This window comes from Schistocerca serialis, chromosome 3 (genome assembly GCF_023864345.2).
Source record: "Schistocerca serialis cubense isolate TAMUIC-IGC-003099 chromosome 3, iqSchSeri2.2, whole genome shotgun sequence".
Taxonomy (NCBI): domain Eukaryota; kingdom Metazoa; phylum Arthropoda; class Insecta; order Orthoptera; family Acrididae; genus Schistocerca; species Schistocerca serialis.
Window position 1 is genome coordinate 433,327,858 of NC_064640.1, and position 27,470 is coordinate 433,355,327.

Below are 27,470 nucleotides of genomic sequence, written 5' to 3' on the forward strand. Positions count from 1 at the left end.
TATTTTTGTTATTTGTCACAGTTACTATGCTGCATCAAATAAAGTAAAAAATTTCCGGAATTTTTAAAACTTTGCGGAAGTAAAAGCGCATTGCTTAAACTTTGTGTAAGGCTGATCTTAGCTCTTACATTGCAGTATACGAAATGTAAATAAGATACTAAAATTTTATTTAAAATTTAGAACAGAACAATATCTCAGTTTCTTCTCAAGTTATTGATTGTTATACCTGATGGACGGTAGTGTGCAATGCTACCATTTCAGTCTCTGCATTATTAATCATGTGGTCATAAGTCATCATACTTCATAAGTGATTAAAGGTATTGAAATGAGGTGTATTGCAGGTGATATGTTGTATGACAAGTATTCGAAAGTTTTTCATTCATTGAGATTCAGAAGTAACTTGCCGCAGCAGTGATGCATCTGAATACCCAGGGGCCATATTCAACACATTCTCAGCACCATGGAAGTGGCAAAGCAGGAAAAGTTAACACATCCACAACAGTTAAAGAGTTAACTTCTCCTTGCTTAGAGAAATAGCCATTGCCGTAAATAAGATGAAGTAGGGAAAATTGACATTGTTGGAATGGTGGCTCTGTGTAAACATGAAGGAATAAAAATATGCACATCTTGGGTAATCTTCCTTCAACACATGGACCTTTTGTACATGGCAAGAATGCAAGTAATTCCAAAAACATGGAGTTGAGCGACAGACTTGATGAGCTTTGGTCGTGCTGCTGGTTGAAGGTATTTCAAAATGTGGGAATAATCCTTTCTCTAATTCTGGAGTCCCACTATTATATGCCACTATGCAGTGTCCTGTCTGGGTGCAAATATGACCATTTCTCTAAAATGCTGACCCATCACCCTAAAGGTGGTGACTACTGGTCTCCTGCTTGGGAAATGTTCAGCATACCTTCTTGTATCAAGAACAATGCGTCATTTTGCTTCATAAGCAAAGTAATTGTTGGATAACATACTGTTTGTGTACCTCACCCATTTAGTAGGACAAAACCACACTGCTAGAAACACCTCACCTCCACTAAGTGGAAAAACTTTTGCTCCTTTTGTCATTGAATGGCAACTGTTTTATAGCCATAGCTCCACAGTGGTGCAGCTCTGACCTGTGGTTATTTGTCAAATTAGGCTTTATTTGATATTCCCCACCCTGATTTGGCACTATCAGAGTTTCTGTATTCTTATATTGTTCATTCATTTGCTACCTTCATTTTTCATAGCAGAAAGCATCAAAATTCAGGTTTGCTGTACTTTCAGCAGATGCCGATAGTTTTCTTTTCAAGTCAGGCCACTTGTATTTTAGAAGGGGAAAATATCCGTGTACAGAAAATGTAGTCTAGTCAGTAAGTAAGTATAATTTACTCTGAAACATTAAAACATGATTTTTATTTTTTTTTCTTTCGTCTTTCAATCTTGTTGGAGGGCTACGAGGTTTGTACATATGTTAGCTTGCTCCTACCTTATGGCAGTTCATGTGATGTAAAACAGCATGCAATTAATGTCAGTGCACTTAGATATGATCTATAACTCTGTTTAGATGGGTTTAAAAGTCAAGATATCTTTAGCAATAGAGAACTGGAGTTTGTGCACCCTGCCTTTAAAAAACCTGTTGTACCAAATTAGTCCTTTTATGGGGCAGTTAGGTTGCTGCATGGCTTTGATCTGGGTACATTTTATGGAAAATTGTATCAGAGGCATGAGTAAGACAGTCGAAAGACGAGACCATTGTTAAAACACAGATTCACTCTGTGACAAATAATATAATTCTGTACTAGAAGATTTTGGTTGGTTCTAATGTTAAATGTGTGATATATGGGTGTGAAGAGTATTAGCCCCTCCCCCCTCGCTCTCTCCTCCCCAAACCTCCTCTCTCTCTCTCTCTCTCTCTCTCTCTCTCTCTCTCTCTCTCTCTCTCTCTCTCCCTAAATAGGTTCTTGCAGATAGTGTCTTACTATACAAAAAATGATCTACCACTTCATAATAATCACTCACTGAAGAGATTTTCTTAAACTGAAGTCAAAGATTGATTGAGATGTATAAGTATTAACACCACACAATCATATCTCTTCATAAGAGTCAGTTGTTTTCATGAAAAAGGGGAGTGTCACAACTTCTCACTGCAACTGAAAATGAGCAATCTGATAAGCGATATTGCTGCAAATTTTTTTTTTTTTTTTTTTTTACACTCTGTTGCAGAGATAAGCAAGAAGTTTATAATTTTCTTCTTGCAGATGGAAACTAAATATGTGGTGAAAACCAGACAAAGCACCTATGAAAGCCCTATGTCCCTAATCTGACTGTGGCAAGTGTTTTGAGTTGGAAAGGAATTCAGTCATAAACATTGTTCTTTTCATTTCACTTCTATGCACTATTTTGAGACACCATAAAGGAAATTTGAGTCAAGTGCTGCCATAGTGTTCACTTATTGCACAACATTGTAACAGGTTACATTTTTTTTTGTTGTGGTTTCCAAGGATGTAGAGTGCATTTGAAAATCTACTGCATCCATTCTGTTGTCCAGATCACTGCACAGTGTCTTCTACACCTAACATTGAAGATATTTGTTTGAAAAATTTTTTGATGATAATGTGGTGAAAGGTGTAGTTCTCAACAGTTTTCCAGTCAACAGTTAAAATATTTGTAAGTGGTGTACAAATGCCACTTTAAATATGTGAATAGACTATTGAAGTTCGGTTGAAATTATAATGTCAAAGTGATATGAATAAGTTATATTAAGATGAACAAAAAGTTAATCAAACTAGAATGTGTCTGGACTAAATTTATGTTAACAAGGATGCACTGAATTCTTTCGTGTAGTTAGTAAAGAAAAACTAATATTGTTTGGTGTTGGCAGAGCTTTTGATGAAGTGGTAGTCTGCAGGATTTTCATTTCATGATTTCAGCTCAGCTGGAGAGTTGGAAAAATTTAGCCAAGTTTTATCAGATATTAATTCCATTATTTCCCTCATAATTTAGAGTATAGTATTTTCTGAAGGTCAGAGCTGTCTAAAGTACAGTCATATGACATGTATTTCAGAGTGTACTCATAGTTATTCGGGTTATTGTGTTTATGTGAAACAAATTTGAGTGGTATGTGGTAAAAAAATTTATTCCCATGTAACACAAATAGTTTTTGAATTCGAATGGCACACACAGCATTGATGCCCATGTGGATTCAAATAAATGCTGATGTAAAAGTTCATTATAGTTTAACAAAGGAAACACCTAACATGGAAAAAAGATTTGATTTGCACAAAATAATACTGCATTCATACAAATAGTGATTTTGGAGCAAGTCATTACTTCCATACTAGATCCTTTGTCAGGGAGCTGAGAGTACTCAATAAATACTTTTGTGTGCATAGATAATTGGCAGTAAACATAGCTAATTCTTTGAGATTTTGTGTATACAGTTTTCTTAGTTATGGAATGTGTGCAGCTACTATGTTGGTTTGGTCAGAAAGTATTTTGCACTTAAAATTATTGGCCGTACAGAGAATACTTGCAATAAAACAGGAGAAAAATGAGTAACCCATTTGATTTTGGCTTTTACAGACCTTTAAGGATGTACCATCATTTTTAATTGCATTCATTAGGCACACGACAAATTGAAGGAAATAGTTTCAAGTATAATGACATCAAAATGTTTCTCCAGCTTGCGTGCACACTTGCTGAGAATTATTTCAGGATTAAAATTTCAAATTACCACAGACAGTTGATCGGATGTGTTGTGTAACGTGACTTAGAAGTAGTTTCTTGCATTCTGAATACATAATTTGTCTGAAGTCAAAACTTCTAGTGCTGTAGTATTTACTGTAATAGTTAGGGTACAAGACAGAAGTGGAAAAAAAATTACTAGTTACAATGAATATGTGGTGAAGAATGGTACCATCTGGAGTGTGTAAACAAACATATTCTGTAATGAGTTAAATATAAAGGACTTGCGGTTTATACACACAATTTTTATGCCCTAAGTTTCATTCCTTAGTCCTCTAAGGTTTTTAAGTGTCTTCTAAGTCCACATCATCATTTATCTGGAGGCTTACGAGATAAATACTGAAAACATTGCCATATATTTACTGTTAAATGTTTGTGGTTATTTTAGAAATACTGCCTCAGCTTTTTAGTTGCAATGTTACACTCCTGGAAATTGAAATAAGAACACCGTGAATTCATTGTCCCAGGAAGGGGAAACTTTATTGACACATTCCTGGGGTCAGATACATCACATGATCACACTGACAGAACCACAGGCACATAGACACAGGCAACAGAGCATGCACAATGTCGGCACTAGTACAGTGTATATCCACCTTTCGCAGCAATGCAGGCTGCTATTCTCCCATGGAGACGATCATAGAGATGCTGGATGTAGACCTGTGGAACGGCTTGCCATGTCATTTCCACCTGGCGCCTCAGTTGGACCAGCGTTCGTGCTGGACGTGCAGACCGCGTGAGACGACGCTTCATCCAGTCCCAAACATGCTCAATGGGGGACAGATCCGGAGATCTTGCTGGCCAGGGTAGTTGACTTACACCTTCTAGAGCACGTTGGGTGGCACGGGATACATGCGGACGTGCATTGTCCTGTTGGAACAGCAAGTTCCCTTGCCGGTCTAGGAATGGTAGAACGATGGGTTCGATGACGGTTTGGATGTACCGTGCACTATTCAGTGTCCCCTCGACGATCACCAGTGGTGTACGGCCAGTGTAGTAGATCGCTCCCCACACCATGATGCCGGGTGGTGGCCCTGTGTGCCTCGGTCGTATGCAGTCCTGATTGTGGCGCTCACCTGCACGGCGCCAAACACGCATACGACCATCATTGGCACCAAGGCAGAAGCGACTCTCATCGCTGAGGACGACACGTCTCCATTCGTCCCTCCATTCACGCCTATCGCGACACCACTGGAGGCGGGCTGCATGATGTTGGGGCGTGAGCGGAAGACGGCCTAACGGTGTGCGGGACCGTAGCCCAGCTTCATGGAGACGGTTGCGAATGGTCCTCGCCGATACCCCAGGAGCAACAGTGTCCCTAATTTGCTGGGAAGTGGCGGTGCGGTCCCCTACGGCACTGCGTAGGATCCTACGGTCTTGGCGTGCATCCGTGCGTCGCTGCGGTCCGGTCCCAGGTCGACGGGCACGTGCACCTTCCGCCGACCACTGGCGACAACATCGATGTACTGTGGAGACCTCACGCCCCACGTGTTGAGCAATTCGGTGGTACGTCCACCCGGCCTCCCGCATGCCCACTATACACCCTCGCTCAAAGTCCGTCAACTGCACATACGGTTCACGTCCACGCTGTCGCGGCATGCTACCAGTGTTAAAGACTGCGATGGAGGTGCGTATGCCACGGCAAACTGGCTGACACTGACGGCGGCGGTGCACAAATGCTGCGCAGCTAGCGCCATTCGACGGCCAACACCGCGGTTCCTGGTGTGTCCGCTGTGCCGTGCGTGTGATCATTGCTTGTACAGCCCTCTCGCAGTGTCCGGAGCAAGTATGGTGGGTCTGACACACCGGTGTCAGTGTGTTCTTTTTTCCATTTCCAGGAGTGTATATCAGTTAGGAAGCTTGTATTAGCTGATAAAAACATCATTTATATAACACTGTTACTGATGGAGACCTACTTCTTGCATAATCTGAAAAGTTAATATTCCCAGGGTCTGTCTTGATTAAATTTGTAATGCTCTTTGTAGTTACTACTGTCTCTGATTTTTTAATGTAAAATACATGCAGCATATCACCAAATATTCTACTTCCAGACACCTTCCGATGGTGATAAATGCAATTTATTATGTGTACCACCACTCCACTTGCTATGAGTTTTTCCATCATTTCGTGTTTATGAAGCTACTGCTGAATAATAGTTTCAAAAGTCTTCACTCTCATATTGAGTTTCTAAATGTAGAAATTTTTCCTTGAATGCGTATTGGTTTGTAGTTTAATTTTATTGACCATTTCTCCATAAAGTCAGCCTATGTCTTTGTCCAGTGTTTCTTAAGATACTTTCAGTGTATCATATGTATTTGGAATCAGCTCTGAGAAAGGTCCCTCGTGGGTGGCTTCATGCAGCTGTCAGTGTAAATGTGAAACGAAAGAATATAATCTTCTGGTTGTAGAAATTTTATTTAGCCCATATCACATGAATTACATTTGTGGATGACTAGTTTTATAAAATTTTATTTGCAATAGTAGTTTCAACAGTTTTTACAATCTAATAGTTAGCGTACATTTAGAACAAAATTTTTTCAAAGTATGGGTATCACATACTCTTAACATACATCAATGTAGTGCTACTGTATGTGGTGCACTGTCTTCTAATCCCGAAAACAGTTACTTCACTGTAATATAAATAAAAATGATTATGGAACATCCAACATCAAAAGTATGATAAAATGTATCCTAGGTGTATATACCTAGCTGGAGCAGACAACATTATTGTTGTGTCGTACTTCAAACAATAAAACTATACATGTGATGCACATTCATAAAAATATATCTTGTATTCAAAATGTTATTTGCTCTGGTCATGCTAACAGCTGATGGCTCACTGCCTAGCAATAGTATTGAGTTATGGAGTACCACCAGATGGCAACAAGCTCCTACTTAATAATTTCGAAAACCAAATGCATACATCTTTTCTATGTTTGTATAATTTGTACAATGATGCAGTACTCAACACTTCTAAGATATTTTTTATAATATTTAAAACAATGTGATAACAATTTCTTATTAACAGACAAGAAATAGCCATGTCGGGTCACTGCAAATTGGTGCACGATTTAAAAGCAGACAATCCAAGTTACTGACACCTTTTCAAAACATAAGATAATTTCTCAAGGTTGCATGATGAAATCCACAAGTGCAATGGACTACACATGTGAGAGGAATTTGCTTTTAAGGAGACATTTTGTTTATGTTCTCAACAGACCATTAATTTACATTTTGCAACCTTTATAATGTTTGTTCTTACATTAACAATATGACAGTTAATTACAGGCAGGGTTCATCCGTATTGATGACTTTGATATATTCATAAAACCCAAATATTACAGAGTGATACAAAGTACATCTGTACCAGTTAACATAATCAGTAACATGCTGTTACAGTCAGTATGACAGTCTATTTATAAGTGGAAGATGTACAGTTTCTCACAATACAATATCTATGTACTTTGCAACAGGTAAAACCATCTATATTTTGTTAAACACTGTAATCAGTGGTGAAAAGTATTGTGGGAAGAGGGGAGTAGAAACTGGCCAGAGAGAGGGCGGACAGTGTTGTTGGAACCTAGGGTCATGTTTAAAGATAGCTCATCTTGAGCTTTGGTAAATGTATCCTAGGGACATACTATATGACATGTTGTATCATTTGAAAAATCATCATTCACACTATGCACATAGCAGTGTTCTCACCATTAGTGTAGTTGACCTCCAAGAATGCCTATGATCTGAAACCCATTCTGATTTAATATTGCCAGATGCTTGATAAACAACTGGACAATGAACTGTGTGATATATGCTTATATTAAGTTTTTCAAGTTAACCATAACTGCAGAATTGGTTGTGTGTAAAATGTAACCACTTGTGGTTTTCATCACACAAACTTTGAAATTATGTTATGATGTTTCAAAAGATGCTGATAATTTTGATTGCCTGCTTTTAAATGGTGCACCTTTTTGCAGCGAGTGGACAAGGCCATTTTGTGTCTCTTAATAAGAAACAGTTTTCAAATTGTTTTAAATATTATAAAAAAAGATTTTACAAGTGTAGAGCACTGTCCTCAGTGTATGTATTGTAGAAAACGTGTATGTATTAGGTTTTCCAAATTATTAAATAGGACCATACTGCCATCTGGTAGTACTGTAATACAGTCCAGTGGACTATTGCTGGGCAGTGTGCTGTCACTTGCCAACAGGGACAGAGCAAGTAACATTTTGTGTACAGTGCGCTACATACAATGGCACTAAATTGATGTGTGTTAAGGGTATGTAATGCACATATTTTGAAAAATGTTCTTCTGAATGTAAAAACAAATTTTAGATTTGAAGATGGCAATTGAAGTTTGCCAAAACGAATCCTCCGCATACGAATTCACGTGATCTTGGCTAAATGAAACTTCAACAACCAGAAAAATATATTTTTCATAGTAAGAGATCACTCTCCTGATGATGATGTTGGGTAACTGTAAATATGAAACATTGCTTAGGTTCACATTAAAAACAAAATGTTTAAAATTTAATTTTATATGCACAGTTGTTAAAACAACCTCAAATCAGTCGAGCACAACATTCATTTCAGGGATCTTTTTTAACAATAGTAACAAAACTTGAATAATCAAGATTTCTAGCAACAAGTGGGTATTGTTGTTGTGTGCTGGGGCTGTGTAAATAAATTTAATTTACAGAAATGAACTGTCAAATAAGTTGTTGTTATAGGCTGATTGAAAGAAGGTGGTGTGCTGCTAGAATTGAGTTTAGTGACCATAATATTGCTTTTTAAAATAGTTTACTTATATCAAAAGCACTAGGACAGTATGTGGAACTAATTTTATCTTGAAGAAAAGAAATTATTTAAATTTTTAATTGTTTAACACCAAAGCTGCTGTTTATTTTCTGATTGAATAGTTTTTTTGCTTTGGCCATTTTCTCAAGCCCCCTATTACAGAGAACAAAACTTCTTGCAAGTGGATATGTTGATTGTGGCTAATAATCTTAAGTAGTTATCTTGTATAAAGGGTGTATTTGGTGTGGATAGTTCTATTTATGTCATGACACTTAAGGTCCTGTATTAGAGGATGTCACAACTGCGGTTACACCTTATTGTATTATGTTAATATATATTAATTCGGGTACCTTCAATATACAGCATGGTGTGATCCATGTGACAACAGTATTCCATATACAACAGAGAATTTGTTATTAGTTTATACTGTATTTCACAGTGGCAAAATTTATCGAAGGTGTGATCACAATTTTCACCGATTGTGATGAAAGAATTTTGTATGAGTCATATATAATCTCCGGTATATTCAGTTTACTTCACGATTATATTAATATTGCTGAGTATATTCAGTGTGACGCACCATCACATCACAGCTATGAAACAAATTTTCATTTCCTTTTCAGCACTGCTCCAAGGAAACATAAGATAGTGTTTTATACTTTTATAATTTTCAGTGTCTAGTTTGTAGTCTCTTATTTGATAATAGAGATTATACACTGAAATACCAAATAAACTGGTATAGGCTGGCATATTCAAATACAGAGGTGTGAAAACAGGCAGAATATGGTGCTGCGGTTGGCAATGCTTATATAAGACAACAAGTGTGTGGCGCAGTTGTTAGAATACTGACTGCTGTTACAATGGCAGGTTATCAAGATTCAAGTGGTGTTACAGTCAGTGTCCAAGCGACACAAGGGACACAGCATCTCCGAGGTGGTGATGAAGTGGGCATTTTCCCATATGACCATTTCATGAGCGTACCATGAATATAAAGAATCCAGTAAAACATCAAATCTCCGACATCGCTGCAACCAGAAAAAGATCCTGCAAGAACAGGACCAATGATGATTGAAGAGAATTGTTCAATGTGACACTAGTGCAACCCTTCCACAAATTGCTTCAGATTTAAATGCAGGGTCATCAACGAGTGTCGGCATTCGAACCATTCGGCAAAACATCATCAATATGGGCTTTCGTAGCCAAATGCCCACTCGTGTACCCTTGATGACTGCATGACACGCACCGAGCAATGTGGCGCACTGGTTAGCACACTGGAAGATGACGATTCAAACCTGTGTTCGGCCATTTTGATTTAGGTTTTCTGTGATTTCCCTAAATCGCTTCAGGCAGCTGCTGGGATGGTTCCTTTGAAAAGGGCACGGCCGACTTCGTTCCCTGCCCTTCCCCAATCCGATGGGACTGATGACCTCGCTGTTTGGTCTCCTCTTCCAAATCAACCAACCAGCTACAGGACACAAAGCTTTACACCTTGCCTGGGCCCTTCAACACCAACATTGGACGGTTGATGACTGGAAACATGTTGCCTTGCCGGACAAGTCTCGTTTCAAATTATATCAAGTGGGTAGACATGTACGGGTATGGAGACATCATTACGAATCCATGGCCCCTGCATTTCAGCAGGGGACTGTTCAAGCTGGTGGAAGCTCTGTAATGGTGTGGCGTGTGTGAAGTTGGAGTGATATAGGACCCCTGATACGTCTAGATAAGACTCTGGCAGGTGAAACATCTGTGAGCATCCTGTCTGATCACCTGCATCCATTCATGTCCATTGTGCATTCCGATGGAATTGGACAATCCCAGCAGGACATTGTGACACCCCACACATCCAGAATTGCTACAGAGTGGCTCCAGGAACACTCTTCTGAGTTTAAACACTTCTGTTGCCTTTAAACGTGCTGTTCAGAAGAGATATCCACCCCCTCATACTCCTACGGATTCGTGGACAGCCCTGTATGATTCATGGAGTCCATGCCATGTTATGTTACAACATTTCTGCGTGCTTGCGGAGGTGTTACACGATATTAGACAGATGTACCAGTGTCTTTGGCTCTTCAGTGTATAAGAGCTTGTAATGAAATTCTTTGCATCAGTATGTCAAAATTATGATAACACCTGTGATAAATAAACCACAGTGACTCACAGTATAATCCAGTAGGAAGAAATTCTCTATTATATGTAAATTATTGTTACGAGGATCACATCATGCTGGATAATGAATGTACCATAATTAAGAAAAATATATATTATGCACATAGATTAAGTTATGATACCCTTTAACACCGATCTGAGGTACCTTAAGTGTCATGACATAAATAGAACTATCTACCCTAATATTCCTGCATACAAAATACATAAGTAATCACAATATGAACCGTATCATAAGTGTGCCCTTTATCATTGAAACTACTTAGTGAAAAATAAATAGCAGATTTGGTGTTTAAACATTTAAAGATAATGTCTTTTTTTCAGTATCTACATCCAAAATTAAAAATTAATGTTGATTAGTACTGTTTGTGTATGTCATGATGGTTGGATGAGTATATTTTTTGTTAAATTTTCATAATTTGTTGACTGTGATTATGGTAATAGTATTCAGGATCCACTTTTTAACTTGCAGCACTGTGTGCGAAACCTATCCACATTCATTTTGTGAATAACAAATGCAGAGTCATATGTAAATTCTGCGTTCTCTGTTGAGCATAATGTATTCGTGCACAGCTATGAAATACGGTACATATTCAGGATAGGTAGTGGGATTTGTGTTAAGGAAATTTTTTGTGCCATTAGTGATTGTGAGGATTTTTCTTCTCCCTTCTCAAAAAAAAGTAACATACTTAATGTTCCATTCTCTCATTACTTTCTTTTCCTTGTATTACCTTACTGCCCCCCCCCCCCCCTCTCTCTCTCTCTCTCTCTCTCTCTCTCTCTCTCTCTCTCTCTCTCTCTCTCTCTAACTTGTTTGCTCTTACTCATGGCAACTGTTCTGTATGTTACATTGCCTCCAAAACTATGGAACATTAGTAACTACTCAGTTTTGTATGTTGTTTGCTTGTGTGCTGACTGACATACTCATCCTTAAATAACATGCACCAACACTTACTACATTGTTCATGCTCATTAATTTCTGGAGCAACAGCTTTATGTTCCAAAAGCATGAAATACATTAATTTTTGTGTGTCTCTTTCTCTCTCTTAGTCAAATAATAGAGTTCTATATAAAGTTTTATGTAAGCAATTTACTCCATTTATTGTAGTTTGAAGGAATGAATTTGATAACCTTTGTAATAATGGATCACAGCAGAAGTAATGGTTAGAGTATTTAGTTGTAGGGTGTGGTCTGCACATGTTAATTTGCATGAAGTAATTTGTCTTTCAGGTAGTGCTAGGGATTGTGCACAACACTTTGAAATCTTTTTAGTAGTTGTAGATTGTAGAGTTTGAAATTAACAGATCTCAGTGAAAATGGAGTCTGTTCTAATATAATGTAAAAATGGTGTGTTAGTGTGTTTCTCTGGCCTCTGAATAGAAAAATAATGTATTTTTAACCAACAGGGCGCTGGGGAAGGAAGTTCTTCGATGGATCCACAGCTGGAGCGCCAAGTTGAAACAATCAGGAATTTGGTCGATTCTTACATGAAAATAGTTACAAAGACAACTAGGGATCTTGTCCCGAAAGCAATCATGCTAATGATAATCAACAATACAAAGGACTTTATCAATGGTGAGCTGTTGGCACACTTGTATGCCTCTGGAGATCAGGTAATTCAGCTTCTTTTCTAATTCTGCAGTGACACACTATATTTATATATGTGATTTTAGGCTGTTATGGAAAAAAGAGTATAAGTCAGAAAATGGTTAAAATGAAGTAAGATGTGGGAAGATCCATGCGAAGTCAAGCAAGCCATCTTGCCCACTATCCCAGGTTGGGATGAAACGTGACTGATTTGTTCTGCATATGGAAATAAGCAACCATACCATATTTTAGCATTTCATCTCTGTCTGTGCTTTCCACTTTCTAGCATTTCAAACTTTTTAAACTTTAAAATTTTTTAACACTGTGATAATGTGAAATAATTCTTGTTAACATTTTGAAAATAAATTACAGTTTCTTCTTTAATCATCCAATATGTGTGAAATTTTTGTAATTGTTTACTACAAAGTATTTAAAAAAATGGTTCATTACCTTGAGTAGTGTATAAAAGAAGGGGATAATCTTCAAAATTTTCTTCCCAAAATAATCTTCAAAGCATAGGATATCACATAGAGAAACAAAATAAGTGGGTCTTTTTGTTCCTTTGCTGTATGTTTTTTTTCTATATTGGAAATTTTAGGCTAGTTTCTTATTCATGTCTCATATCATCAGTTATTTTTCTTCTTAAAGAAGAGCAAATTGGCCAGATTTCGTCAGAATCTGAGAAGATGGGTGAGAAAAAATGACTTTATGGTTGAACTAACATGGAGTGATCCATATACTACATCGAGTACTGGATTGCATTGTTTTATTTAGTACAACGTGTTTAATCTTCAATGAATACTCCTCACGATATTCTAATGTGGGACCACAAGTGAGTGGACAGGGTTTATAAAAGATAGAGATGATAGCGATAATTTTTTACTCTACTGTGATTTTAATGAAATAGAATTATTTATGTGAAAGTAGTGATGAACATAGTGAGGATGAATAAATTGGTGTAAACATAATGTGTTGAGAGATGTTTGAAAAGATAGAAAACAAAAATTTGTTCACACTAAACTATTAATCCACTTTTTGAACTACGAAGGGGGGGGGGGGGTGCTGAAAAGTAATGCCTATGAATTTTTTATATGAAAACTCCTAATGCTTTTTAAGTAAAACAAATGTTATTAACATTCTTCATCTTTATTCTTTGTGTCTATGTATTTGTAGCCCTCTGTCACTGGAGGACTCCGAATTGTGGAGTGTAACATGGCGTGCATTAATGAAACTACATTGGTGTGTGAGAAACAATGCTGTAATCAAGTTAAACGTGGAATACCCTCTCATTCAGCACGACAGTGCTAGACCACAAATGAGCACTGCAACAGTCCAGTGCACTGCGATCACTGTTATCAATCACCCTCCATACAGTACTGACTTGGCTCCATCTGATTGTCATCCGTTTCCAAAACATATTGAATACTTTCAAAGACTTCACTTTGTAAGCAGTGAAGCAGTGCAACCAGAGAGGAGGTTGGGGCTCAGTCAACAAAGTCAAATATTCTACCGTGATTGTATCGACAGTCTGGTCTCTCGTTGGAAGAAATGTGTTTGTTGCCAAGGTGCTTATGTTGATAAATAAATATATAGACATGAAGAATAAAGATGTAGAATGTTAATACCATTTGTTCTATTTAAAAAGTGTTAAGAGTTTTCCCATAAAAAAAATTTGGAGGAATTTCTTCAGCATGCCCTTATAGAAGGAAATACTACTGTGTAGAATGCCATGAAATGCACACATTCTCAAAATGCCAGAGCAGAGACAAGTGACAAGGAAAGAAAAGGAAGTGCAAAGCATCACATGACAAAATGACTGACAAATAGTGCACAGTTGTAAATGGGATATTTTGTGAACCTCTGGTTCTAGGAACTCAGGATGAGAAGCTCAGTTGGCAGGTCTTGCTGATTAAAAGGCATTTGTAACATCAGTGAAGGCACAATATCCAACCTAGAAGAAACTCTTTTGGTTAATTCGTGTATTTTGTTTGTAGGTCAGTGGAAAACTGTTTTGTTTTTGCAGGATGTTTTACAAATAACATGAATGATAATTAAGTATTTATGACATAGTGTCTTAATAATATAAATGGTAATGTCTCCTAAAACATTGGTAGCAGGTGTAGGCTCCAGTGTTAAACAAGCATTTTTCCAGGATAAGGAACACCCATACTATACTTAGTTTCTTAATTACGTATATTACACACAATTAGAACTTCAGAGACCAGAACTTGGGTGAAGAGTTCCATGACATGCTAATAACCTCATGGACAAAGTTGAAAATTGTCTTTTGTGTTTCTCCCCCCCACCCCCACCTAAGATAATGAAATGAAAGTTTCTTCTGTATGATTTTTACTTTTACTCTCTTTCTCTAACAGTGCGATGTTTGTGATATGTACTGTGTGTGTTGCGTACAACATATATTATTTTCATTGGTGATGGGATGAGAGATTGCTTAATTACTAATTACATTTTGGTCATATCCCTTTTTCACTCTTTGTCAACATTTACTTGTTGTCTGACAGTTAATTTTTATCACGCCAAATGAGAGTAAACACTCTCTCTCTCTCTCTCTCTCTCTCTCTCTCTCTCTCTCTCTCTCTCTCTCTCTCTCTTACACCCCCCCCCCCCCCCCCCCTCCAGAGTGGCTAGTCATCTATCTAGAAACAATTAAGTGAATGTTGTGTACTTTTATTCTGAATACACAGCTACAAGCTATGGCATCTGAAGATATAAAATAGGTAGATCGTGTACCCACTGCTGTTAAATCATTAGCCATGTGAATTTTGGGTTATATACTGCTGCTGATCTGTTTTCGTACAAATGATGAACAGTTAAATCAACACTTTGTTCGTAACAGCCACATAGTTTAGCCTCATGAGGTATGGCATCATCCTTATCAGTGAGATCTGCTGTACATAGAAGTAATGACAATGGTCTGACACAAGACCAAGGCATGACACAAAAATCTTCAGATTCATACTCCACATGGTCACTTCTTACCATGTACTAGTCGCATTAGTTGCTGTTCCCATATCATTCAGCTTCTCCTTCCATTTTGTAAAGTTAGCCGGAGAGCAATAACAACCACCATTCTCCTGCTCTTGTCATTAAAACCAAGTTTTGTTCCAAAAAAAAAAAAAAAAAAAAAAAAAAGGAATTTTTGGTTTTTGGAAAGAATTTGTTATATTCATCTACATCTATATTAACCCATTAAAAATTGACCCCCAGTAGATATTATAAACTTATCCCAGTGCTTTTTTTCCAATCCTCAAAATACTTGTGGAACTCAGATCTTTACATTAGCTTTAAACTACCTCAGTGATATATTTGTAATCTTGTCTGTTCTTGTAAATGGTGGCCGTTTATGGGTTTCTTCATTTTTGGGAACAGAAGAAAGTCATAGAACTGTATCCAGTGAACATGGAGGCTGGGCCATGAGAACAGTATTATTTTTGGTCAAAAATTCACTAACGAGCAACTGAGCAGGTGCATGATCATCGTGCAAAAGTGATGAATTGTTTGGCCAGAAATCTACTTCCTCCCCCCCTCTCTCTCTCCCTCCCTCTCTCTCCCTCCCTCTCTCTCTCTCTCCCTCCCTCTCTCTCTCTCTCTCTCTCTCTCTCTCTCCCTCCCTCTCTCTCTCTCTCTCTCTCTCTCTCTCTCCCTCCCTCCCTCTCTCTCTCTCTCTCTCTCCTCCCTCCCTCTCTCTCTCTCTCTCCCTCTCTCTCTCCCTCCCTCCCTCCCTCCCTCTCTCTCTCTCTCTCCCTCCCTCCCTCCCTCCCTCCCTCCCTCTCTCTCTCTCTCTCCCTCCCTCTCTCTCTTCTCTCTCTCTCTCTCTCACCTCTCCTCTCTCTCTCTCTCTCTCTTCTCCTCTCTCTCTCTCTCTCTCTCTCTCTCTCTCTCTCTCTCCCCCTCTCTCTCTCTCTCTCCCTCCCTCCCTCCCTCTCTCTCCCTCCCTCTCTCTCCCTCCCTCCCTCTCTCTCCCTCCCTCCCTCTCTCTCCCTCCCTCCCTCTCTCTCCCTCCTCCCTCTCTCTCCTCCCTCTCCCTCCTCCCCCTCTCTCTCTCCCTCTCTCTCTCTCCCTCCCTCCTCCCTCTCTCATCTCTCCCTCCCTCTCTCTCTCTCCCTCCCTCTCTCTCTCCTCCCTCTCTCTCTCCCTCCCTCTCTCTCTCCTCCCTCTCTCTCTCCCTCCCTCTCTCTCTCCCTCCCTCTCTCTCCCTCCTCTCTCTCTCCCTCCCTCTCTCTCTCCCTCCCTCTCTCTCTCCCTCCTCTCTCTCTCTCTCTCTCTCTCTCTCCCTCCCTCTCTCTCTCTCTCTCTCTCCCCCTCCCTCCCTCTCTCTCTCTCTCTCCCTCCCTCTCCCTCTCTCCCTCCCCCTCTCTCTCTCTCCCTCCCTCTCTCTCCCTCTCTCTCTCTCTCCCTCCCTCTCTCTCTCTCTCTCTCTCTCTCTCTCTCTCTCTCTCTCTCTTCTCTCTCTCTCTCTCCCTCCCTCCCTCCCTCTCTCTCTCTCTCTCTCTCTCTCTCTCTCTCTCTCCCCCTCCCTCTCTCCTCTCTCTCTCTCCCTCCCTCCCTCTCTCTCTCTCTCACACACACACACACACACACACACACACACACACACACGCGCGCGCAATTGATTCACAGAAAATGGCTTTTAGCTTGTAAGTAGTACACTTGTTCTTTGTACAACGTCGTGGTGCACAATGCGACTAACATTATATAACACAGTGACCATAACCTTCAAATTTGACCACACTTCTTGAGCTTTTTCAGCCTTGATGATCCAGAATGCGTCCAGTGGGAAGATTTAGTCTTGTGACCAACCACAGGCAGCCTCTTGTGGCTGACCCACACAGCTGCCGTTTGCGGACTATTCTGCATGCATTGCACTGGTGGTCTGATGCCATGGTGTGTATCCAGATGTTGCGTACAGGGTTGTAGTATCCTCTCCTCTTGGCAAAAGGGTGCTCCATGTGGGCATTGTGGCAACTGATGACGCATCCATGGGTTCTGTGGTGGCTGCCACATTTGAAGGTGGCAGCAGCGGAAACAGATTCTGGGTCAGAACTGGTGAGTGGGGGTGGAACGATTGCGTCAGCAGACACACATGGTGGCTGACGTACCCCCTGCCCTCCTCTGAATTACTGTTAGAGAGGTCTGGCGATAAGGGTGCTGGCAGCATCTCATTGTCCAGGTCGTCAGTGTGGTTGAACTATGCTGACACTGGAGGCACCAGCTAGTTGTGCGGGTGTGCCAGAGATCCTCGTGGTTAAGGACCCAACAGTGATGGCCCAGCTGGCACCAGAAGCACAGGTGGCAGTGAAGCATCTTAAGGTCCATCAGTATGTGTCAGGGCACTGGACCCTGAAGGAAAGGCGGGAGATGGCGGAATCCAGAAGTAGGTAGAGACTGCCCCTCTGCAACAGGGATGCTCCACAAGGCTGGAATGTGTGCTGAGGGACGATGCAAAGGCAGTGGCTGGGGGGGGGGGGGGGGGGGGGGGGGGCTTTATATGTGGTGCTTTGTGTGGCAATGAAGCAGAAGATTAAACAACAAAACTAAAGGCTTGTGGTCCATAATGAGTTCGAAAAATCCGTACAAGAATATGTGAAAGTGCTTGAGGGCATAGATGATAGCAGGTGCTTCCTTCCGACTTGGGAGTAGTGTTGCTGAGTGGAGTATAGCTAAGCTAGTGGACGTTCATACCCATCTTAATAGCGATGTACAAAAATGGCCCCAAGACCATACTGAGGGTGTCTGTAGCCAAGACCATGCAATGGCTGGAATGGAAGGTAGCCAAACATGGAACAGAATGCAATTTAGATTTCAAAAGTGTGAATACGTGCTCATAGGGCGATGTCCACAGCAAAGGAACATCCTTACGAAGAATTTCGTGGTGAGATTGGGCCAACGTGTCCACACCTGGAATGAATTTGTGATAGTAGGCAATTTTCCGTAAAAATGCTAGGGGTTCTTCGATATTGGAAGGGTGAGACAGAGCTGTGACATGGTGACATGACGACGTAAAACGCCTTGCACCATCCCAAGAAACCTCTGACCCCATATACATAATGGATGGCTGAAAAAGGTGTGACATTACCAAGTTGCACTACAACCCCACAGGATGCAAGTTTGGGAACAAGGAGCATAATTAGTGTAAATGCTCTTCCATGGATGCACCTTACAACGGTGTCATTGATACATTTGATGCACCCCGAAATGACATTGTCAGTTTTTTTTTTTTTTTTAAGGCCTTTGAAAAATTGCATGGGCGATAGCCACACCAAACGGGAGGTGCAGATATTGGTACACGGAGCCTTTTACAATTGTGACCCAACAGAACCTGTGAATGGCCTTCAGGTAAATCAGTTTTAGAGAAAACTATAAAGTTGCTGTAGAGGCAAAGCTAACCGTTTGGTATGCATGGGAAAAGCACATCTGGACCATAGGTTTCAGGATCTTGTGGGCCATAAAGTTAGTGGCACAACCTAACCCACCTGGAAAGAGACTAAAACTCGGAACACAGTGAATCTAACTGCTGGTGAAGGACCTGGTTGGAAACAAGGTGCACTGTATCCACATTGGAAAAACCAAAAGCATTGAAGCATCCAGACCGAATAAATTGTAGGCACCAGCACCATCCACTACCAGAAAAATCAAGTAACAAACCACAGATTTATACACCTACATCTACATGATTACTCTGCAATTCACATTTAAGTGCTTGGCAGAGGGTTCATCGAACCACAATCATACTATCTCACTACGATTCCACTCCCGAACAGTGCGCGGGAAAAACAAACACCTAAACCTTTCTGTTCGAGCTCTGATTTCTCTTATTTTATTTTGATGATCATTCCTACCTGTGTAGGTTGGGCTCAACAAAATATTTTCGCATTCGGAAGAGAAAGTTGCTGACTGAAATTTTGTAAATAGATCTCGCCATGACGAAAAACGTCTTTGCTTTAATGACTTGCATCCCAACTCGCATATCATATCTGCCACACTCTCTCCCCTATTGCGTGATAATACAAAACAAGCTGCCCTTTTTTTTGCACCCTTTCGATGTCCTCCGTTAATCCCAACTGGTAAGGATCCCACACCGCGCAGCAATATTGTAACAGAGGACGAACGAGTGTAGTGTAAGGTGTCTCTTTAGTGAACTTGTTGCATCTTCTAAGTGTCCTGCCAAAGAAACGCAACCTTTGGCTCGCCTTCCCTACAATATTATCTATGTGGTCTTTCCAACTGAAGTTGTTCGTAATTTTAACACCCAGGTACTTAGCTGAATTGACAGCCTTGAGAATTGTACTATTTATCGAGTAATCGAATTCCAATGGCTTTCTTTTGTAACTTGTGTGGATCACCTCACACTTTTCATTATTTAGCATCAACTGCCACCTGCCATACCATATAGCAATCTTTTCTACACACAGTGGAACCTGTAAATTGCCCCAAAATTGGTATATGTTGGTTGTTGTAACTCATTAAACATTGAGTAATTGTGAACAAGACTGGAGATCCCAAGTCCGCATAAGTTTGTGTGTTGAGCAGTGTCACAGCTGCACCCATGTCCACATGTAGTCAAAGCACTTTGCCCATAACTTACAATTCAATAGACAGTTTATTATTCAGAAGCATTGGGGACACCCAATTAACATTCATGTCCATATATGTAGGAGAGGACGGGGAATGACAGATGCTATATGTCCTCTTTTCCTACAGTTGCTGCAAGTAGCCCAGTGCTTAGGGCATGTGGCCCTATCATGTTGCATGAAAGAGTATGGGCAAGATGGGAGCATTGTTCACTGCCGCTACTGTGGTTGTTGTTGTTGTTGTTGTTTGGCATTTGGCATATCACTGTCCAGTGTGGTGTGGAGGACACACTTATACGGCTGTGTGGCACTTGCACCCAACGATCAGAAACAGGAGCCAAAGCAGCAGTTTAGACAGTCAGTTGCTTCTTATGAAGACAATGAAGGTAATTGTCGAAACCTCAAGGTTTTACCCTGAATTGACCCAGCAGGAAGTCGGAGAATGAATTGTACAACTTGTCAAATATGTTAACCAACACACCAACTAAAAAACTGCATAAAACACACTTATATACACACTATTACAAAATTCCCATTACTTTTTGAACACACCACTTATTTGCTTGTTTGATTAACTATTAACCAATAAATGGAGGTAGCCTTCTCCCCATCTTCCTCAATACTTAGTATTGTGAGGCTGACACTAATTGACCTGACATTGTGTGTGTTTATCTAAGCTCATTAATCATGGTATATTATATTTTCAATCTTTCCTATTTTGGCAGGGACAAATGATGGAAGAGAGTCCTGAAGAGGCTCTTAAGCGGGAAGAGATGCTAAGAATGTATCATGCCTGTAAAGAAGCACTTAGAATTATAGGAGATGTTTCAATGGCAACTGTATCAACGCCTGTTCCCCCTCCTGTGAAGAATGACTGGCTTGTTTCTGGCCTGGAAAACCCAAGGTAACATAGGAATGTTTTCTGATGTGAACTGTAAAATATGGAGAAAAAAATGCATGACACTTTAGTGTAGTGTCATAATTTCTAGGAGTTTTAACATCCCCTATTTGCAGGTTGTTGGGCAATCTTGGTAAACATTGATTACAATGTATAACAAAAAGTCCTTCATGCTTTAGTGTGCGATATGTTTTTCTTTCATAATACATTGGGTTCCTGGATAGTTAATGTAAAAGTTATTTTTGTGTGTGTGTGTGTGTGTGTGTGTGTGTGTGTGTCAACTAAGTAATTAGTGATTAGTGCAGCTTAGATTGATTAGCATTGGAACTATTGTATTACTATAGTAGTGACAGCAAGTAATATTTGAGAAAATTGTTAACAGAAGAAAAATAGATAAACAATCAGAGGGGGAAAAATAAATGAATAAATACAGAATAATACAATAAACAGAAGATTAGAAGTCGTAAATTCCTGTACTATTGATAAAGTGTGCTCAGTATGAATAGTGGCCAGACTGCCATATCTGTGACAGGAATAACTCAAAATGGGAGTTGAGCTACTCTAAATTAACTGAGAAGAATTCAGCATTTTGGAAGTATCCCTCATAAGTGAGATGGTTCTTATTAAATGTAACCTCAAGTGCATGTTCCAGTCCCTGTGCATGAATGAGCGACAAGCATGAAAGTGGAGAGTTAGAGGAAAATATAGAATTCAATATTAGGCTGTTAAACTGACAAACAGAAGAAAATGTACATGCATTGGATAAGAAGAAATAGTGTCATAAGGTACAATATGCATAAGAATCCACTTCAGTAAATGAGGTGCTGGAAGATGCCAGTAATACACAGACCTTAGCAGAAATAATATGCACCAGGAAAAGTTGGGGTTAGTGGCCTCATTTAGCAATAAATAGGTATTGTGACCCAAATGTAAGAGAGATTTATCAGTATAATGGAAAAGCATAGATACAAGTTTATTCTCTTCTGTTGTTAACAAACTGGCAAGAAAAGAGAATGAATCTACCTACAAGGTCATTCTATAGTTCCAGACATAAAATTTGTACAATTTACAGTGAAGTATTAACATGAAAATAAAAAAATAAAAAAAACATGTAGACCTGAATATGACACTGATATGAGTAACTTAAAAGGGAAGCAAAGAAAAACAAGACCGGAATAAGGCTGAAGTTTGTTACACATCTGCTAATAAATGAAGTATGAAATTTTCATGTAGATGATAAATAATATTTTTAATGACGTAAAGAGAAAATGGCAGTCACATATCCCTTTTATCAAATAAAACATCACGAATCAGAAGGCAGCAGTTGACTAAATCTTTGCTGTATACATTCTATTATGTATTAATTATTGCCTCTCAGGATTTATTGCAAAATGTGTTGGATTTAGTTAGCAGCTAATATCAGAACAACTGACAATTTTGCTTGATAATAAGTGTTAAACTTGGTAGACTATGTTAGTGGCAGAAAATAACTTTCCATAACCAATGATTGTTTACATGTGTGTGAAAACCAGTGTTAAACCTCCTTAATTTTAAAAACAGCCACACAAAAATTTTGCAAAAAAGATCTTGAAAATGTCTGAAATGACCAAAGCATTGATAAAATGCACTAATAATGACTTCACTCCTTCACACAGGAGCAGTATGTAGACATAAAACATGTATTAAAAATAACTAGCTGACACAACAGCAACATGATAGAGTGCAAGTGTTACCTAGGAAACAAAGTATCAAATAACTTATATTAAGTGTGAATAGATTGAAGGATTTGCAGCAGCACACAGCCATTTTTCTTGAAAGTCCCTGAATTATCTTAATTACACTTAAGGGTTTTGACACAGATATCTTGATAGAATTATCATCTTTCAAAGTAGTAGTAAACAGGATGGGCTCCTAATTGTATCAGTGCAGATGTAACTTTTCCTGATAGAATATATAAGTTGATGAGCCAGAGCATCATGACCAGCACACATCCCAAGACTGAACACTACCTGACGCTTTGTAGGCCTGTAATGCTATAAGGAAAGCATACAAGTGTGGCAGAAACAAATAGTGAATCATTCTACTGGCTGCAAATTTGGAAATAGATTGACATAAATGACTTACATGTAGGGTAGATTGTTATGCCCCAGTGCCTGGGAAAAAGTATCTCAGAAACTGTGAAGCTGTTTGTGTGTTACTGTCATATGCATCTAGAGAAACCGGTGAAAAGACTGCGAAACCACGAGTAGGTGAAAGGTGTCTGACATTTGCGCCTCCTCACAAAACATGGAGGTAGGAGACTTGCCCACTCTGTAAAGCAGGATAAGCAGTGATCTGTTATAGGTCTGGAGACAGAGTTCACTGCTGGTGCAAGCACAAGTTTAGCAGAGCACAACATTCAGTGCACATTGTTGAACATGAGTGTCTGTAGCAGATGACTTCCCAGGTTGACTCATTGACATCATCAATTAAGATTGCAGGAACACAGGACCATAAAGATTGATCTGTGGATCAATAGAAATGTGTCCTTTGGCCAGATGAATACTGTGCAGTAGGTGACATTCAGATGAGCTTCTGTGGCACATGTAGCAGTCAAAGGCACCCTGGCAGCTGTGAACTATGCAGACATTCTGGATCATATCTGCCCCTTCATGCTCAGTGTGTTCCCTGGTGGTAGTGACTTTTCCAGCAGGATAACTGTTCATGTCACAAGGCCAAAATAGTGCTACAGTAGTTTGAGAAATGTGAAAGTGAATTCAGTTTGTTGCCTTGGCAGCCATATTCATCTGAGCTGAACCCAATTGAACACAAAAACCACTAGCCCATAATGTACAGAAATTGCATGACCTGCGTGTAAATATGTGGCACCACATACTTCCAGAAACCTACTGAGGACTTGTAAAATCGCTGCCATGCAGAAGTGCTGCTGGATTGCATTTCAAGCAGAAGCAATATTAAGCAGATGGCCATAATGTCGTGGCTTATCAGTAGTCTGAATATGAAAAGCAGATGAATGTTTCTAATCATAAAAATAGGATCTATGCATTTGTCTTAAATCTGTGATGTTAATACTGTGGTGTGGGAGATACTCCAGAGTTACATTAAATGATAAACTATCATAATATTAGAACACTGGTGCTTTGTGTGATCCCCAGTTGAGGGAAAATAGTATTGCTTCCCAAATTTATCATCTGGGAATATCATATATCACATGCTGAAAATAATGCAGCCAACTGTTGGAAAGGACATGCATTCACATTTTTTATTTATTTTTTAATTTGTTTTGTTTTCGATATGCAGACTGTCACCACCTTCTCCTGGTGGTCCTAGGAGGACTCCAATGCAGCCAACACCTGCTGTTGGCTCTAGGGCTCCACCGCCGCCACCAGCAACAAGCAGGCCAGCTCCGAACATCCCTAACAGGCCAGGTCCAGATGCTGCACAGGGGCAGCGTGCTCCCCCATCACTGCCTGGAAGACCTCAGTCTGGAGCTGGTCTTCCACCACCACTTATTCCTTCGTGAGTACACACAGTTTGGAAGTTCTGATGATAACTTTATTGTTAGTTTTTTGAGCTCATGTCTTCTGTTTCTGTATTAGCTTCCCCTTAACAAATAAATTTGACTCTTTCTCACATTTTTACTGGTGGATAACAATCAGTATTAGGAAGGTTTGGTATTTGCGGTTCTGCATGTATTTAATGATATAGTGAGTAGGTTTTTGCTGTGTAAATAAACTTCACATTTCTAAGTCTACATTGCGTGTGCACTAAAAAACAACCTGTAAATGTTGGTGGTCAAACTACTACTACTACTACTAATACTATTGTACTAATGATAAAACAAAAATTACGCTAGTACTGCTGTGGGGGAGGTGGGGTTAGTCTCAAGACTTGCATGGTTTTATGAAACTGCCAGTGTGGGCAAGAATACAGCGATGGAAAATTTTGATATAATAATAACAGTAGTATGATAAGACATTTTATCACATAAATGTCTGATGAAAAACAGCTAATAAAGCAAACAAATGTGGTACTAACGGTAACTGAGTTATCAAACTTGCTTTCTCCGCCAGAATGCGCTAGAGTAATTCCCTCTATTCCCTACTCCCACCAAGGCACACATGAACTCAGTGCCCAAAATTACACACACACACACACACACACACACACACCTCTCTCTCTCTCTCTCTCTCTCTCTCTCTCTCTCTCTCCCCAGCATGGAGGAATAGGTTTCGGATGTGGGTGATAGTGTTTGACAGGTGACAGTCAACAGCTTCGTACTTCTTAACCATTGTCCTCTATCCTAAGGAAGAAAAGGAAGAGTGTATTTAGAAGATTGCCTACCTCACAATTAGACAAATTATGGGAGGAAAAGTTTGTTGGACAAATGGATGTGTTTGCAGAGACTGTCCCTACTTGCACCATTAAGAGAAAATGGTTGTGGAGCAGATGTTGAGATTGACACCATTTTGTAGTGTAGCATGCTCTGTAATTTGATGATAAAAGTTTGCCCTTCCAATTTTTTGAATTTACTTACCGTCTGATAAGTTTCAGTTTATTTGGGTCAATATTGGATTATAAGATGTTGGGCAGATATTTTTGGCAAGTCTTGTACATGTATCTTCTACAATGGTACGATCCATGTAGCAATAGTTGAGATCACCCACGAAAAAAAAGACAAAGGTTCAGTGTTAATTTCTTATATTTATTTTAGTTATAGATTACAAATTATGCAATAATGATGGCAAAAAGTATAATTACCTTAAAAAAGTGCAAAGTGCGTTCTTGAAACATTCACATGTAATTGACTTTTCTGTTGAAAAATTGAAGTGCTGGGCTGAACACTTATTTAGCCAGGTAACCCATAAAATGTTCATTGCACAGCAATATAATTTATAATTGTGCTTTTCAGAAATATTCAGTTGATGCAATTTAAGCTGTGCACTTAGGATCCTGCCTAATCATCTGTAGTAAAAAAACAGCAAAAAAACTTTTTACAGTACATATTGGAGTGAAAGCTTAGCTTTTCTTATCACTGTACCCTGTGTATATTAATTTAAACCATTAATTTTTCCTGTTTGTGTGTTTGTGCTACTTAACAATGACTGGTTGACTACATCACACATCCTGCCCTGAATATCTGCTGTCATTGGCTGGTGAGGTTTACAGCTCCGAGAGAAAGTATATTATCATTTAACATGGAAAGAATGTGCTATCACTAGGGGTATAGTGTATTTTTACCTAGGAAAAACTGTATTTTTTGCCAGTAAATCCAGGAAAAAGTCTGGGAATTCTTTTTTTCTTGGTCACGTGTGCACCCTGTATATGAATGCTATGGCAATACCTTTAGTGTATTGTGAGAAATATTTATTCTCATTGCAGATGTGGTGTTCACATGTGACATGGTTGTAGAGGAGAGAGTTATTGTGTGGCAAGGGTGGTTTCTCATCCTTAGAGAGGTGGTAGGCACCTAGAGACAGAGACAGAGACAGAGACAGAGTCAGAGAGAGAGAGAGAGAGAGAGAGAGAGAGAGAGAGAGAGAGAGAGAGAGAGAGAGAGAGTTCATTGTGCAGAATAGAACCGTGTGAAACAAAAATTAGATATTCCATAGAAATGAGGAAGGTGAATGTTAACACTGAGTCTGTGTCATGATGATGATGTCAGTGAGTTTGAATTGCATTGAGGAGTTTTAGGATTAGGAATTATTAGCAAGAATTACACCCTGCATTGTGATCAGGATTTATTAGCGAGTATTACTCCTGATAGTGTATGAATAAGTTAATATTAGGAATGTGTATAGTTGTCTATTGCTTTACCATAGATTTGTATGTAGTGAAATCTCCAGTGAAAAAATAGTAATTGGTGATGCAGTTGATTGTGTTAATGAAGAAAGCCGCAATAGGATCCAGTACACAGAGCATTACAAAATGTAGTGTTAAATGTCAGTGAGGTCATTGCTGTGGGGATGGATACACTTAGGTGATAAGTAATGGGATAGCAATATGCATTTATATACAGATGGCTATAGTTTCGTGCACACAAGCTATAAAAGGGCAGTGCATTGGCGAAGCTGTCATTTGGACCCAGGTGATTCATGTGAAAAGGTTTCTGACACGAGAATGGTCGCATGACGGGTATTAACAAATGCTGAATTCAGAATGGCAGTTTGAGCTAGACAAATGGGACATTCCATTTTGGAAATCATTGAGGATTCAGTAATCAAAGATCCACATTGTAAAGAGCATGCCGAGAATACCAACTTTCAGGCATTTCCTCTCACTATGTGCAGTTCAGTGGCGAACAGTCTGCACTAAACAACAAGCAACACTACATGAAATACCCACAGAAATCAATGTGGGGCATATGCCAAATGTACCTGTTGGGACAGTGCATTGAAATTTGGTGTTAATGGGCTGCGGCAGTAGGCGACCAATGTGAGCGACTTTTCTAACAACACAACATGCCTGCAGCATCTCTCCTGGGCTCGTGACCGTATTGGTTGGACCCTAGGTGACTGGAAAACCATGGCCTGGTCAGATGAGTCCCAATTTCAGTTGATAAGACCTGGTGGTAGTTTTAGAGTGTAGTGCAGACCCCATGAAGCCATGGACCCAAGTTGTCAACAAGACACTGTGCAAGCTGTTGGTGGCTACATAATGGTTTGGGCTGTGTTGACATAGAATGGACCGAGGCATCTGGT

General features: G+C 39.6%; 1 protein-coding gene across 4 annotated transcripts in view; it reads left to right on the plus strand.

The window, feature by feature from the left end:
• Positions 1-27,470, plus strand: part of LOC126470319 (dynamin) — a 110,093-nt gene that overhangs the window by 61,363 nt on the left and 21,260 nt on the right. For all 4 annotated transcript variants that reach the window (XM_050098096.1, XM_050098099.1, XM_050098097.1 and 1 more), the window contains 3 exons: positions 12,099-12,305; positions 20,597-20,775; positions 24,070-24,288. In XM_050098096.1, the coding sequence (XP_049954053.1) occupies positions 12,099-12,305; positions 20,597-20,775; positions 24,070-24,288 (605 nt within the window). The remainder of the gene's footprint in view (positions 1-12,098; positions 12,306-20,596; positions 20,776-24,069; positions 24,289-27,470) is intronic.